We start from the raw sequence: 15492 nt of genomic DNA on the forward strand, positions 1-15492 counted from the left end.
GTGGGTAAGGAGGTTTTTAAGGTACCCACTCTCCTTCTGAGGTGGGCTCAGGCGGCAGTAGTAGCAGCTGTAGGGGGGAGAAGGAGGGAGCCTGTTGCACGGCACTGGCTCTCCGTGTGCCGAAGCCCCGCCCCGGGAGCCGAGGCTGCTACAAGAGGCGGGCGACAGGGCTCGGTCCGGGCAGAGTTCGGGTCACGGGACAGGCGTGTGGCGGTGCTGCTGTCGCCGCCGATCTGCGCGCTTCTTGATCTAACCTAGGTTGCAAAAACACAGCTCTTGGTTCACTCCTCCCCCGCATCGCACCATCTGCAACGTGAAGGAAGCAGCGGGAAGACCAACTTTCCAGTGATGGGCAACGTGTACAGTAACAGACGCACGGCTGTTGCTTGCCAGCCGGGATGTTGGATCCAGTGTTTTTCTGGAGGTGCGTCTTGTCAGCATGTCGCACAGTGGAGAACAGTGAACCAACTTGACCGCTTCTGGATAGGATCAAACGACTCTTTACTCTGATTATTCGTCCTTCCCCCTCCCTCCCAGAATTGTTGAGTCATCTTTCTGAGTAACAATTTGTTGCTCCAGCTGCCTTTAGTCACACTGGAAATGATTTTCGCGCAGATGGTCGACATATAGTGGGGAGCTTGTGATGTGATTCCCGGTATCTCAGAGCGCTTTATGTGAAAATGTGCACACAAAAAAGCACGTTTGAGGAAGGTTGCCTGCAGCATTCTTCACGGCTCTTGGTGCCTGGTTGTCTGTGCAGCTGGACAAAGCCAGGACAAGTGAAAGAAAGGCTGGAGCAGACTCGCTGACGCCAGCCCCACAGAGCTCCCACCAGCTCTAGAGCTGGCCAAAGATTGCTCGCAGGACTTTACTTCGCCAGCTCATTTTCTTTATTTTCTCCTTGTGACCGGAATAAAGTACAAGGGAAGCTTTTGTGTGTATGTGTGAGAGAGAGAGAGAGAAATAGTTAAAAGGGTCGTTATGGATCGATGCGCCTTAACTTTTTTTGACAGTTAATTGCAGATAGTTATCAGAAGTCTAAATTTTGGAAGCGATTCTTTTTTTTAAAGGAACAATTTAATTTATTAAGTTTTACGTTTTTTTCCCCCGAGTATATATTTTTTTAATTGGATGCTTTTGCTTAAATCAGCGAAAGTTTTTATTTCTTAATATGTTCGAGCCGATGGCATTTTAGCCTTTTGTATGATATGGCACTTGTCACATGCACCAAGGTACAGTGAAATTCATTCTTCTATAGAGTTCAGTACAAGTATCACCATACATACATAAGCACTTAGATACACTGGCTGGAAGACCCATTCCTTCTCTCTAGAGATGCTGCCAATGCCGCCGAGTTACGCCAGTATTTTGTGTCTTATTTTTGGTGTAAGCCAGCATCTGCAGTTCCTTCCTGAACATAAGCACTTGGATACATACATATTAGATAAGCATCTGCAACCACAGTATGTATTTTGAGCTTAAAATCCATATGCATTTTATTTGCATTGGGAACGGCCGAGATAACTTTGTCCCCCCTCTAAAATGCAACTTCAGAAATGCAAATAGTCCAGGTGTGTGGACCCTAAAGGCGGATAAATCGGCGGCGAGGTGGCGAATTCAACGGCAATGGGCGGTGAGTAATGGTAGCGCTTCCCCGCTGCAGCGCCCCGGCGGCCGTTGCCATGGCAGCCGCCTGAGCGGCGCCGCGCTCCGCTGGCCGGAGGGCGGCTGTGAATGGGTGACGTCACGGGGCTGGCGCCAGCGAGGCGGCAGTGGGTCGGAGGGAGCTGCTAGCGGCCGCTGCTCCTTGCCAATTCATCAGCTGTCGGTGGCGGGGAGCAGGGCCGATGCACACAGCTGGGCCGGCAACACAAAAGGACACAATGCAAGAAAAGCCGCCTGCACCAGATGTGGACTTGGGAATTTGAACGCTTTAAGCTTGCTTGCATTTGCATCACTGCTTACTACACATATCCACACACACGCACAGAAAGCGAATGGTACTGCAGGCGATAGGAGCACAAAGAAAAATAAACTGCAGTGGTGTATGTTAAATAAAGAAATGAAATAGACCTGGCCGTTATTTTTATATTATTCTTTATTCGCCCCGCGAGTTCTTCGGGATCTGGGAACTCGTATACCTGTGCATTGCATACTGTTGCAGATAAAAGGTAATCCAACTAGTTTTTTCAATAACCATTGGATCGATGCCACATGAATTGTATCCAATTTTTATCCAAATAATTAAGATTGCCTTTATTCTTTACCCTGTCGCGTTAATGTCAATGCACGCGGAGTGGAAATCACATTCCGTTACTCTGCAAATAAAAGTTGCAAACGCTTTGAAACCTTATGATTTTTTTTACCACATTGAAAAGTGAAAAATATCATGGACTATCATTGTTTTTAAAACAAATATCACTTATATTTTTGATATAATTAAATAAACTTTCATTATCCATGCAAAATGGTACATAACTATTTGATTTTAAAATACAATTATTTTATGTACCATTTTGACAGGATAATGAAATTCATCTTATTTCACCAGATCAAAATACAGCAAGTGAGATAGCAAGAACCAAGATAGCACCTAAACACCCTCACGATGCAGTAGTCCTGTTAAGATCGAGAAACGTAACGATCGCTAGATTTTTTTAATATGCTATTGTAGCACCGAACTATTGGGATGGAGACAATGAACTTCCGATACTTTGCACTAACTGCTTAAACAAATCCATTACATCAACAATTTAGTCCGTTGAAAAGGTGCGCTGTGGTTCACACTGGTTTATGCCTACATAATAAAAGTAAAACTGAAAAAAACGGATTTGCAGATAACTTCAAGCATCAAAAGCAGACGTGACTCAAAAAACAACAACTCATGGGCAGTGTTTACCGCATTTCTTAATTGAATGGCAATTCCAGTAATAGTTTACCAAAAAAGGAACACAGCATTTTTAAACGAATCAATGCATTTAATTACTGTGAAGTTTACTGGGGATCATCATAAGGCAAATTCCACACAATATTCATGTCATGCAAGCTTTGACTTAGAACAATATAAACCATTCATTTTACATTTAAATAGGCCAACCATTCGGTCTGTGCTGGTTTTCAGATCAATCCCATTCCCCCATTTATTTCTCAGTAATTTATGCTCTTTCACATGCCCATCAACTCCCCTGAATCTGCCAGTACCCACGTACAATAGGAGAGGTTCGTAGTAACCAGTTAATGCACTGATCAGCACGTCCTTGGGGCGGGAAGAAACTGGAGCACCCGGGGAAAACTCAGGGGAGTTGATGGGCATGTGAAAGTGAAAGAGCATAAATTACTGAGAAATAAATGAGGGAATGGGATTAATCTGAAAACCAGCATAGACCAAATGATTGGTCTTGGTCTATGCTTACAATATCCTGTTGTGCTGCAGCAAGCAAGAATTTCATTGACCTATCTGGGACATGACAATAAACTCTCTTGACTTGACTTGAAAACCTGGAAGACCACACAGAGGATGCGCAGACAGAGCAGCAGATCTCAGTTCTTTTGAAAGGTCTTCCATTTGAATGGTCTACTCAGTTTCTCCTCGTGTAGATGCGGCAGGCCTGCTGAGAAAGTCCAGCGTTTTCTCTTTTCATCTTACCATGGGTCTCCATCAAACCCAGGTCCAGCACGGTGCTACCCTGCTGCATGACTTGTGAAGCTAGTTCAAGGCAGCAGAGAGGCGTGGTTCCTGATGATTCTGGAGCCAATAATAAAATTACATCACATCAAAAAAAGTGTCAGGTTCATTTATATAACTGCATGCAATGTGTACAAATGTAAACTTCAACTTATAATGTCTGAAAGATCTTAATCCAATGTTACGTCCGGTCAATATAACATACATAGGTGGCATTATTTATGATAATAATAATATATTTTATTGTCATTGCACATAAGCGCAACGAGATTTGGTATGCAGCTTCCATCCGATGTCATAACATAAATAACTAATAAAATTTAGATTTAGATATCCCGAGAACATGGATTGTAAAAAGAACAGTAAAATAGTCAAAACAGTTCAACAGACTAAAGTGCAGATGTGTCTGTGTGACGTGACCATCTGAGGGAGACAGTCCAGGGGGGATGGGGGGCACTCAGCAGGGCTGGTTCAGAGCCGCAATAGCTCTGGGAATGAAGCTGTTCCTGAGTCTGGAGGTTCGGGCGTAGAAGGCCTTGGAGGGAAGTCTGCCGGAGGGAAGTAGTTCGAACAGACCATTACAAGGGTGTGAGGAGTCGTTATGGATGCTGACGGCCTATACATGATCTATAATGTCTTGGGGTATTCGTACTACTGTATAATTCCTAATGGCATCTTATTTTAAGTGTGTAACCTTTAAGATCAATAAGCTGTTTCCTAAAGTCAATTCCATACATTGGTAACGTTTTCAAAGTCAATACTGCAATTTTAGCGAACACTAAAAGGTTGGTGCCCAGCATGACCCTGTTGTTTCAATTGTCATGTCCCGTTGCTAGTGACCAGGCAATGGTTCTTTAAGCAGAAGAACCAAACACTCTACTTGAGATCCGAAATACCTGCTGCTAATTACCTGCACATTTAAAAAACATGCTTGTGGTCTGAAGAAGGGTTTCGGCCTGAAACGTCGCCTATTTCCTTCGCTCCATAGATACTGCTGCACCCGCTGAGTTTCCCCAGCAATTTTGTGTACCTTAAAAAACATGCTTGTTCTGTTAACAAATAAAGCAAATGCAGAGCATCACAAAATAAGATGTAAGCAAACAACATTGCGCCTGTGCTTTTAGTGTATATAATAAAAGGTCATGTTTCTATGACTGGGCATTAATACTTTTGTTTTTGTACATTATGCTCATTACACCATCTCCTGGGAAAGTACAAATATTAATCACTAACATAAAACAAAAATTCAAAATCTTGAACCAGATGTATGAATATGTGTGTTACCAAACAGCTGTTTTAAAAAAAATAAAATGTGAAAAATGCTAGAAATAGTCAGCAAACCGGGTAGCATGTGTGCAGAAATAAACCAAGTACATATTTCAGACTGATGACGTCTCAACAGTTTTTTGCTCCTTGCTTAAAAGTACACACTCTCAAATATTCAGTGTTGCCACAAAGAACTTCTGTTACTTTCATCCTTTGATAAATTGCTGACCATGGAGGAAGCCTCTGTGAAACTCACACAATGGCAGGAGAAAAAGCTGGGACTGTATGGGATACTTGTTCATGCTGGTTCCTAATGTCCAAACACACTGAACTACCCATTGATGTTTGTCACTCCCATCCTTTTTTCATGAACATACTTAATATTGAAATATCTTAGACAAAACTAATATTGAATGTAAGATCACTCCATTGCAATGTTTAAGAAACAATTTGACAGGTACATGGATATGACAGGTTTAGAGGAATATGGGCCAAACGCAGGCAGGTGGGACTGGTGCAGATGGGATATGTTGGCCGGTGTGGGCAAGTTGGGCCGAAGGGCCTGTTTCCACGCTGTATCCCTCTATGAGTCCAATAATACATACTGCGCACACTTTTCAATGAAAACGGGAATAAGGAAATATTGTCCATTACTCTGCCCCAAATATAAATTAAGTATCTTTACTTTTAGTAATTATTGTAAGGCCTGTTTAACGAGATGGTAGCTACATGGCGCAGATCAATCACATGCCTTGGTTAACATCTTGTGACGAACGCAGACAGTACAAATTAATTTGCTAAAATGCAGGCTTTTGTTATGCAAGTCTAAAATACGCGGAAAATCGTGGATGATCGGTCCCTTTAAATGTCCACAGTCAAATTAAAACAATATTTCAGGTTCCTTGTTGCATTGATGAAGCCCGCCTTTGCTGCAATGTAATTGGCACAGGAGCCGTGAAAAGGGCGGGGTGACTGGAGGAGACAAACCAATGCAAATGCGGATCCGTGCTATTGACATTTCACAGAGAGCCAATGATGTGGACCAGGGAAGGAACACATTAAAGCCCGGAGTTTTGGTATAAATAAGCGAACTGGAAACGGATAGACACAGAAAACAACGGCCGGGCACCAGTAGGTGTAGTAGCAAGGAATACCTCTTGTGCAGTATTTGAAAAAAAAACGCATTTCCCCCCCCAAAAGTCTCCAAGATCTAAAAGGTTCCGAGATGAAAGCTGTCAGCCCGATCCGTTCGAGCAGGAAACAAAGCAGCGGCGACATTGCGCGGGGCCTGTCAGAGCAGAGCCTTGCAATCTCCAGAGGCAAAGCGCCGCTGGACGAGCCGCTTGGCCTGCTCTACAACATGAACGACTGTTACTCCAAACTGAAGGAGCTGGTGCCCAGCATCCCGCAGAACAAGAAAGTCAGCAAAATGGAAATCCTCCAGCATGTCATCGATTACATTCTGGATCTGCAGATCGCTTTGGACACGCACCCCTCTTCCATCGTTCTCCATCAAAGCCAGAACTCCCCCTCCAGAACGCCCCTGTCAGCACTCAACACAGACGTTGCCATCCTATCTTTACAGGTATTGTCTCCCGTACAGTCTCCCACTAAACGCATGCTGATGTTAGGTCGGCCACTTCAAATCTCTTAATATTGCGATGAAACTGCATTTTAAGTTTTGCAGAAAAAAATAACTCGGTTGCATTAGTTCATTTATCCTCGTGCTTGAATATGCTAATGCATCTCAGCCTCCGTTTTAATCGGTGGGGATTCACATTTTCTTTTGCTTTTTACTAGGCATCTGAATTCCCCAAACAGTTGTTGACGGACGACAGTAAGACGTTTTGTCGTTGATCAACTGGTAAGTGTAAATTCCCATTCTGTGCTTGTGCGTTGTGTATGTATGTTGCTGCTCGAACCAGTTTAGTTTTGATTTAGAAAACCACGATTAGAGAAACTATCGCTCAATTATAACACGTGAGGCGAGTCTCATAAATGAAGTAGATGCGATGGTGCCTTGTAGACATTTCTGCCGCTAACGTTATAAGAACGAGCTCTGATTTATTTTTTTAATCCATTTTGCAAAATGTCAGTGTTTTTTAGATAAATCTCCCTTGATCTAGTCTTCTAGTAGTCATAATTAGCCCTATACGTAAAGTCGTAACAACAATCTCTCAGTTACATTTGTCTTTAAATGCAATCCAACAAACAACTGCAGCCCCGGGTGGATGCACGTGAGTTTGTTTTAAGAGGCGCTTTTGTACAGTCCCGGCTTAGGGGCGGCTGGAGTCTTGCAAAGTGCTGTTTGTGCGGCTTCCTCTGTGGCGCCAGTCTGTCCGAAGGCCCAAGCTGTGTGTGTTTTGTTACTAACACGCCCCTCTTTCTATTCAATGTGTCGCAGGTGTTCGCACATCACGAGGCCTGAGCTGATGTAGCCCCTGGAGCGATCGCAGCCAAGTGACCCAACAACAATCATTGACTGAATGACTTTCTGAGTGATCCTCCAGCTCCCTTTCACCCGGTCTGATCGGTTATTTATAAACGGACTGAATGCCCTTTCTTCATTTGGAAGGGTCGCAGTTGTTTTTTTTTCCTAGTTTCATTATTAATATATCCCAGATGAGGGAAGCGCGCACATACACATACATACGCACAAACACACAAACACACACACACACACACACAAGGACTATCGCCGATGGAAGAAGACTTCATCTTGTGAAGGTGGAGCGTGGCCAGAAAGAGATCTATCTACTTGTTGATTTAAAAGAAACCATTTTGCCAGGTTTTGTTCTGGCAAAGAACTGGCGCTGAGTTTGTAAGATATACAACCTTGTGAACTCTGATCAGAGTATTGTGTATAGTAGCAGAGATGTGCATTTCTGCGACGTTGTAATGCTGTACTTAATTATGCTGAAACTTTTTATAAAAGTTAATATTGTAAATCGTACTTTTTATACAAAATAAATCGTTGCTTACTGAATGTGAAATTACTTCATTGCGCTTGGAGTATGTGAGAAACTGGTCTGTTGGATACCACAGCATCGCTTCTTTGAGTCATTAGTGTGCACACTATTCCTAGAAATTGGGTAAACATGGATCTGCGCTTGTAAGAATGTGCAGCCCAGACCAGCATGCCAATTGGTTCGATTCTAAAGGAAAAGCCAATACATTTGTGAGATGAGCTAAGCTGCTTTGCTTTTAAATTAGTTACTGGTTAATGCTCGTATTTTAGTCTTATTTTTTTTTTTTGTTAGGATGGACTTTCTGGTTACAATTACAAACGTTTTACAAATATCTGCAATTTTCTATGTACTTACCCAACGATGATGTCCTGACCTCTTTTTACACAAGCTAGTAGTTTCAAGTGAAAACTCATTAAGATTCCAAGAGACTGCACTTCATAACAAATGAGATCTAGATAAAGTGGGTTCAAGGCCGTTTCAAAATAAAGGCATTAGTTGACGATTACAAATTATCACAATTAACAGAGGAAAAATAAACCTTTATGTATCAACTTGTGTAATGCTTTATGCGTAATTTAATTATGTGTTTAAAATAATTATGCCCCCTGCGTTGAACTCGCTTCTGTTGATTGGAATCACGGCTTCTACTCGAGAACTTACAACTGCAGTATTGGGTCGCGCAGCTGTTAGTTAACCTGGGTTAGCCAGTTTCCCTGCTCCTTATTGCTGCAACTATTACTCTGAAAGAAACTTGCGAAATCTCACCTGTACGCAGAGACATTAACCTGAGTTTAAACGGGCGTGTGGGAGGCGTCAGCGAGTCTCGAGCTGTTGCCCTTTCCTGCCCTTGACAGCACCGCCCACACACACACGGAGACAGATGCTCATGGCTGTCTGCAGCCTCATTGCAATGCACTACACCGGCTTGGGAACGACCGCGTAGTTCTCACGGTGTTAAAGATGCTTTCACTGGAAAAACTCCCCAGGTCAGACCTCGATCTTGCATAACTGGGAAGTTCCCTGCCCGTTCCCCGCCGCCTCTAGTGCATCCGCTTTGGGAAAATATTGCCGCGCTGTTCACACTAGTTTGGTGCCCACACCACAGTCTTGACGCTGACCAGTGCACACAAGGCGAGGGACCCTCTCCGCCGAATTCCTGCACGGACAGGCAGAGGAGCTCGAGATATGTTGGTTTGCCACTTCAGCCGCGACCACATGGGTTGTGTTCAATATTGGGCAGCAGCCAAACAACATCCGCACGGTGTAATTGGGGACCGCCCATTCTTCATTTGCACTGTGCCTTTACCCTGACACGCCGGGGAGGAGGGGGGCGGAGACGGGACTCACCTACATACCTTCTGTCATATTTGTCTTCATCACACTCAAAAGGGCGGCGAATAAAGCTTGTCTGATCATACTTAGGACAAGGATATAAGCCTTCATTTTTTAAATTAAAAACCCCGTACATTCGGTGCATTTTCCCCGTTTTTGGTGCCGTTGGTGAGCAACCGACCGGCGAGCGTAAAGTTCCCGGGATCAGAACCGACCCGTGCAAAGTGATACTGACACTGCATCTCCCGCCCTTCATTGCGCCGGAACCCAAGCTAAATCACTCTTCAGCTGAAATCCACCACCATTTCTTTATATTCCAATAAGTTGTCATCTTTAGGAATCCATGTCTTCGTGCTCTGAAGTACTTCCCAAGTTCAGCAAATACAGCACGACTGCGGGAGGCTGCCCGGCGGGCGGGCGGCTGTTTAGTGGGAGCGCTGCGACCTCTGCCGGCGGCCAACCCCACCATCCAGCACTGGAACCACAGACAGCAGCAAAACGCAAGCGGCAAGGAGCGGGGTTTTGAGGCGAGATGATCGGAAGCTCGCCCGAATACGTCAGTTTGCCAGAGGGAGGGATGCAGAAGTGAAGTTACAAAGAGTTGAATCAGTAAATGAAGACGATTTTGGGTCTTTCTGATTTGGGGGTGTGTGTGGAAATGAGACGTGACAGGGCTGGGGAGATGAAGGGTTGGGGGAGAAAGCTATGGGATCAGTGAGCGGTGGGTTTATACTGAGGAGATCGCGAGTTAGGGGACTTGTAGAAACTAAAGAACCGCAGATGCTGGTTTGTACCAAAGATAGACACAAAGTGCTGGAGTAACTCAGCGAGTTCGGAGACCTGTTAGGCGTTTACAGCTCAGTTTAACCTGGTGAGCAGTCATTGCGGCGCTGGGTGTCAGTGACATGTGAAACATTGCATTTATAATTGAATTGAATTGAATTGAATCCTTTATTTGTCATTCAGACCTTTTGTCTGAACGAAATGTTGTTGCCTGCAGCCATACATGTAATAATAACAACACACAATAAACACAAATTAACATCCACCACAGTGAGTTCACCAAGCACCTCCTCACTGTGATGGAGGCAAAAGTCTTAGGGTTACTGTCTCTTCCCTCCTCTTCTCCCTCTGCGCTGAGGCGATACCCCACCGGGCAATGGTAAGTCAGTCCCGCGGTTCAAGCTCCGCGGCCCGGGGGTGGTCGAAGCTGCCGCCCTCCAGTCCAGCGGACGCAGCTGTTGCCACGGGAGCGCCGGAAAACAGGCACCAGCCTGAGACCCGCGAGCTCCCGACGATGTCGTCCACTGGCCCGCTGCCGAGCCCCGGATTCAGGTCGCCGCCGCCATAACGCCGCCCCAGCCGCCAGAGCACCGTCTCCGCCCCGCACCGGGCCGCCCACACGGGAGCGTCTCAGCCCCGCACCGGGCCGCCCCCACGGGAGCGCATTCCAGCCGAGAGCCGGGCCGCCCACACGGGAGCGCCTTCCAGCCGGGACCTAGGCCGCCCACACGGGAGCGCCTTCCAGCCGGGAGCCGGGCCGCCCACACGGGAGTGTCTCAGCCCCGCGCCGTCTGCCCTCACCAGAGCGCCGAGTCGTGCCGCTGCCTGAACGCCGCCGCAGCTCGAAGACGGCCAGCCTCGCGTTGGTAAGTCCTGGCTGGCTCTACCTCCGGAGCCTCGAGGTCGGTCGCAGGTTGGAGGCCGCCAGCTCCGCCATTAGGCCTCAGCTCAGGCGGGGGAAGAGAAGGGGGATACGACAAAAAAGTCGCATTCCCCCGAAGGGAGAGACAGAAAGCCCTGTTTCGGCCCCCCCCCCACACACATAACACAACCTAATAACCAAAAGTTTAACTGAACTAGACAAAAAAAACAACACAAAAAAAATAAAAACAGACAGACTGCAGGCGAGCCGCAGCCGTTTCACAGCGCCGCCACTTCCGGAATTATAAACCATCTATCTCGTACTCATGTCCCCAAAGGGGTTTTAAGTACCTCCGAAACATGTCAATATTTGTAATATTGGAGGTGTGGTAGCTGATATATAACAAGCTCACACAGAAAACAACGCTAAAATGACCAAGACCATGTTTTTATAAAGTTAATTACTTCTAAAGTGAACATGAGAAACTGGAGCAGGGATTGATTGAAGGGTAATCATTGACCAGATACTGAGGGAAAATCCCCGGTTTCTCTTCCATACACTGCAATGGGATTGAGAAAAGCAGCAGGGCCTCATCTCTGACTCCCTCAGTGTTGGCGTTGGATTTGAACCCAGAATATTCTGAATTAGAGAAAAGGGTGTTAACGAACATGAGACATGGAGCATAGATACGAGTTGTCTAATGCTACGAAACGCTGGACTTTACGTTACTGTCAGTGTTTGGGAATATAAAGTGGTTGATAGTTGAAAGTGGTTGACAGGGTCTTGGTGAGACCACACCTGGAGTATTGCATACAGTTTTGGTCTCCTAACCTGAGGAAGGACATTCTTGCCATAGAGGGAGTACAGAGAAGGTTCATCAGACTGATTCCTGGGATGTCAGGACTTTCATATGAAGAAAGACTGGATAGACTCGGCTTGTACTCGCTAGAATTTAGAAGATTGAGGGGGGATCTTATAGAAACTTACAAATTTCTTAAGGGGTTGGACAGGCTAGATGCAGGAAGATTGTTCCCGATGTTGCGGAAGTCCAGAACAAGGGCTCACAGTTTAAGGATAAAGGGGAAATCTTTCAGGACTGAGATGAGAAAATAATTTTTTACACAGAGAGTGGTGAATCTCTGGAATTCTCTGCCACAGAATGTAGTTGAGGCCAGTTCATTGGCTATATTTAAGAGGGAGTTAGATGTGGCCCTTGTGGCTAAAGGGATCAGGGGGTATGGAGAGAAAGCAGGTGCAGGATACTGAGTTGGATGATCAGCCATGATCATATTGAATGGCGGTGCAGGCTCGAAGGGCCGAATGGCCTATTCCTGCACCTATTTTCTATGTTTCTATGATAGGGCAGATAGACAGTGGGAACTGGTTAACGTGCATGTCAAAACCGGTTCAGTCACCGTGCAGAAGGTTGACATTGACAGACAATCAGTGGGTAGGAAAGAACTGCAGATGCTGGTTTAAATTGAAGGTAGACACAAAAATGGAGTAACTCAGCGGGACAGGCAGCATCTCTGGTGAGAAGGAATTGGTGGTTTTGGGTCAAGACCCTTCTTCAGACATTCATTGGGTATAGGGCGACAGTGGGAAAGTAGGGTTGAATCAGCCATGATCTTATGAAATGGAAGAACATACTCAAGGGGCTGAGTGGCCCCCTCCTGCGACTGTTTCTCATGTCACTTCATAAGTTCATAAGTTATAGGAGCAGAATGAGGCCATTCAGCCCATCAAGTCTACTCCACCATTCAACCATGGCTGATCTATCTATATTTTCCTTTCAACCCCTTTCTCTAGCCTTCTCCCCATAACCCCTGACCATAACCGCCCGTACTAATCAGACTTTATAAAGTACAGAGAGATCTTAGCAATAACTCTGCTGTGAGATTTAGAGGAGAGTAATGATATGCACTTCATTAGAAGAGACTTCACAGGAACATAAAGATGGGTGGTGATTTTGAACAAGGGAACAATGTAGGGAGTGGGGCAGAGTCCTAGCTGGGATTTGGTGACCAGAGCCATTCTACAACTGTTGCAGTTTGGATCAAATACATTGTGAAAACTACAGGCTGTCAGGGAGGCTTCACTAAGAAAGAATAATTATAGGTCATAAACCATGTCACTGTCAAAACCAGATGTTAATTGACTCATCCCCAGAGATGCAAACATATTTTGGAAATTCCAATACAATTACTATCACAATAAGTTTGTTAATTTAAGAAGATTTTGAAGTGGAGTTCAAAATATCAACGCCTTTGCAGATTCAATACATTCTTGTTTTTGTTCAATATATGACATTACGTTCTTATGCAATTACCACCTTTGTAATGTAACATTTTATGATATGCCATAGTTGAATTAAACAGCAAGGCAGTGCTGCCCACTGCTGACCAAAGATTGAATGGCAAGCACATCAGTTTGGAAGTGTTTTGATCATTCAGACAGATCATTCATATACATTTATATTGCTAGCTGAACTTGACTTGTATGTCTCTCCTATTTTTTTTAACATACATTCAGCCTAATTTCCTTGTTCTTTCCTTGTTGTGCTTGAATTTGTTCTTCAGATATTTATCCAAATCCTTTTTGAAAGTTACTTTTGTATCCACTTCTACTCCATTTGAGGTCATGAATTCCACAAGATATCAGAAGACTTGCTTGTAAAGTATCATAGTGCTGATGGATGTTTGCAGTAAAAATGAAGCAAAACTAAGTGAACAAACCAACCAGCTGGAGACCCAGTTTGGAGACCCAAATGTTTTCTTTCAAATGACACTCTAATTACTCCTAGGAAAATTCCTATTTTTCACAGGATCTACTCTTACCAATAATCTATCAATACTTATCAATGGTTATACATTTGAATATGCCCAGGAAGCTTTATGTACATATCTCACATAACCATTTGTAGGCATTAACACCATTCACTGGCTCCATGACACTCCTGGAGTAATTACTCCTGCAATCAATTTAAACCAGCAGGCATATGTGCCTGATTATCATATTTATTTGTATTTTGTATCTTTGTGTATTTCTTCGTAAGTGTATTCTGTGTAAGTGTATCCCGGTTTCATACAAGGTTGATATTTGTAGCGTTACAAGTTTAATGATGGGTTAGGATGTGGGTGTTTAGCATTTGTTAGAGTGAATTTGTAGTTTCCTTTATTTAGTAGATACTGGTAGCATAGGCGGTGAAAGCAGGTATTGAGGGGGATTGCTCTGGGACACCAGAACCAACTATTGAGTTTTTCCGAGGTATCGTGGGCCTAACTCAACAAAACACCAGTGAAGGGAGGTGCCCACTTGATAACCCCAATAATAGACATGATCAGTTATTTTTGTGTGCTTGTTAACATGTAGTTTCCTGATTATTGCATATAGCTATAGTCCTTAGCATAAGTTGGTACAATCGTTTAGATAGTACTTTGGCTTTGGGCTTGGGTTTCTAGGTTGAGGGCTTATCCTGGTGTTATAGCACAAGTACTTTGTGTTTTAATTGTAATTTAATTTGAAAAGGTCTTGCATTTACAATACACACCAAATAAAGGAACTTTCAAATTAGAAGCAAGAGGAGGTCACTTGCCCTTGGTGACAGCTCTACCAATTAATAAGATTACGGCAGATCTGATCGTAACCTTAGCTTCACTCCTTTCTTACCCATGGAGACCTTTTACCCTCGCTTATTAAATACTTATCCACCTCTGCCATAAATATATTGTGGGGAGTGTTGGTGAGAATGTGTGGATAATTTTAAAAAGTAGGATTAATGCAGCATTAGTGTAAATGGATGTGAATTTAATGGGCTGAAGTCCCTGCTGTATCTCTATGATATTCAACAGTTCTTTCTTAACAAAATGTGTTGAGATGCTGTACCAGAGACCAACAATTAGAATTTTAAAAACAAACTTTGCTTGACAATGCACTTACCTAAAGTTTACCTAAGCATGCAGGTACAGCAGGCAGAGAAGAAAGCAAATGACATGTTGGCCTTCATAGCAACAGCATTTGAGTATCGGAGCAAGGAGGTCCTACTGCAGTTATACCACACCTGGAGTATTGTGTGCAGTTTTGCTCTCCTAGTTTGAGGAAGGACATTCTTGATAGTGAGGGAGTTCAGCGTAGGTTTACCAGGTTAATTCCTGGGATGGCAGGACTGTCATATGATAAAATAATGGATTGACTGGACTTATATTCACTGGAAATTAGATAAGAGCGAATCTTATAGAAACATATAAAATTATTAAGGGATTGGACAGATTAGATGCAGGAAAAATGTTCCCGATGTTGGGGGAGTCTAGAACCAGGGGTCAGTTTAAGAATAAGGGGTAGGCCATTTAGGACTGAGATGAGGAAAAACCTTTTCACCCAGAGAGTTGTGAATCTGTGGAATTCTCTGCCACAGAAGGCAGTGGAGGCCAATTCACTGGATGTATTCAAGAGAGAGTTGGATGCGGCTCTTAGGGCTAACAGAATCAAGAATATGGGGAGAAAGCAGGAACGGGGTATTGATTCTGAATGATCAACCATGATCATATTGAATGGCGGTGCAGGCTCGAAGGGCCGAATAGCTTACTCCTGCACCT

At 44.2% G+C, this 15492-nt stretch overlaps 1 protein-coding gene and 1 long non-coding RNA gene across 2 annotated transcripts; both read left to right on the forward strand.

The window, feature by feature from the left end:
- Positions 1–1353: 1353 nt before the first annotated feature.
- Positions 1354–2826, forward strand: LOC116973500. Its single transcript, XR_004412066.1, has 2 exons — positions 1354–2171; positions 2524–2826. It is a non-coding gene; the product is annotated as an uncharacterized LOC116973500 (long non-coding RNA).
- Positions 2827–5988: 3162 nt separating this feature from the next.
- On the forward strand, positions 5989–7947 carry id2 (inhibitor of DNA binding 2). The gene is made up of 3 exons (XM_033021626.1): positions 5989–6536; positions 6752–6815; positions 7356–7947. The coding sequence occupies exons 1-2, from the start codon at positions 6177–6179 to the stop codon at positions 6806–6808; spliced, it is 417 nt and encodes a 138-aa protein (XP_032877517.1). The 5' UTR covers positions 5989–6176; the 3' UTR covers positions 6809–6815; positions 7356–7947.
- The last annotated feature ends 7545 nt before the right edge of the window (positions 7948–15492 follow it).

Source organism: Amblyraja radiata, chromosome 5 (genome assembly GCF_010909765.2).
Source record: "Amblyraja radiata isolate CabotCenter1 chromosome 5, sAmbRad1.1.pri, whole genome shotgun sequence".
NCBI classification, from domain to species: domain Eukaryota; kingdom Metazoa; phylum Chordata; class Chondrichthyes; order Rajiformes; family Rajidae; genus Amblyraja; species Amblyraja radiata.

Bases quoted from the DNA above. Each gene is read 5' to 3' on its own strand.
- id2 (XM_033021626.1), top strand. From the start codon at position 6,177: ATGAAAGCTGTCAGCCCGATCCGTTCGAGCAGGAAACAAAGCAGCGGC. The intron at 6,537-6,751 runs GTATTGTCTCCC...GCTTTTTACTAG, and splicing joins TTGCCATCCTATCTTTACAG to GCATCTGAATTCCCCAAACA.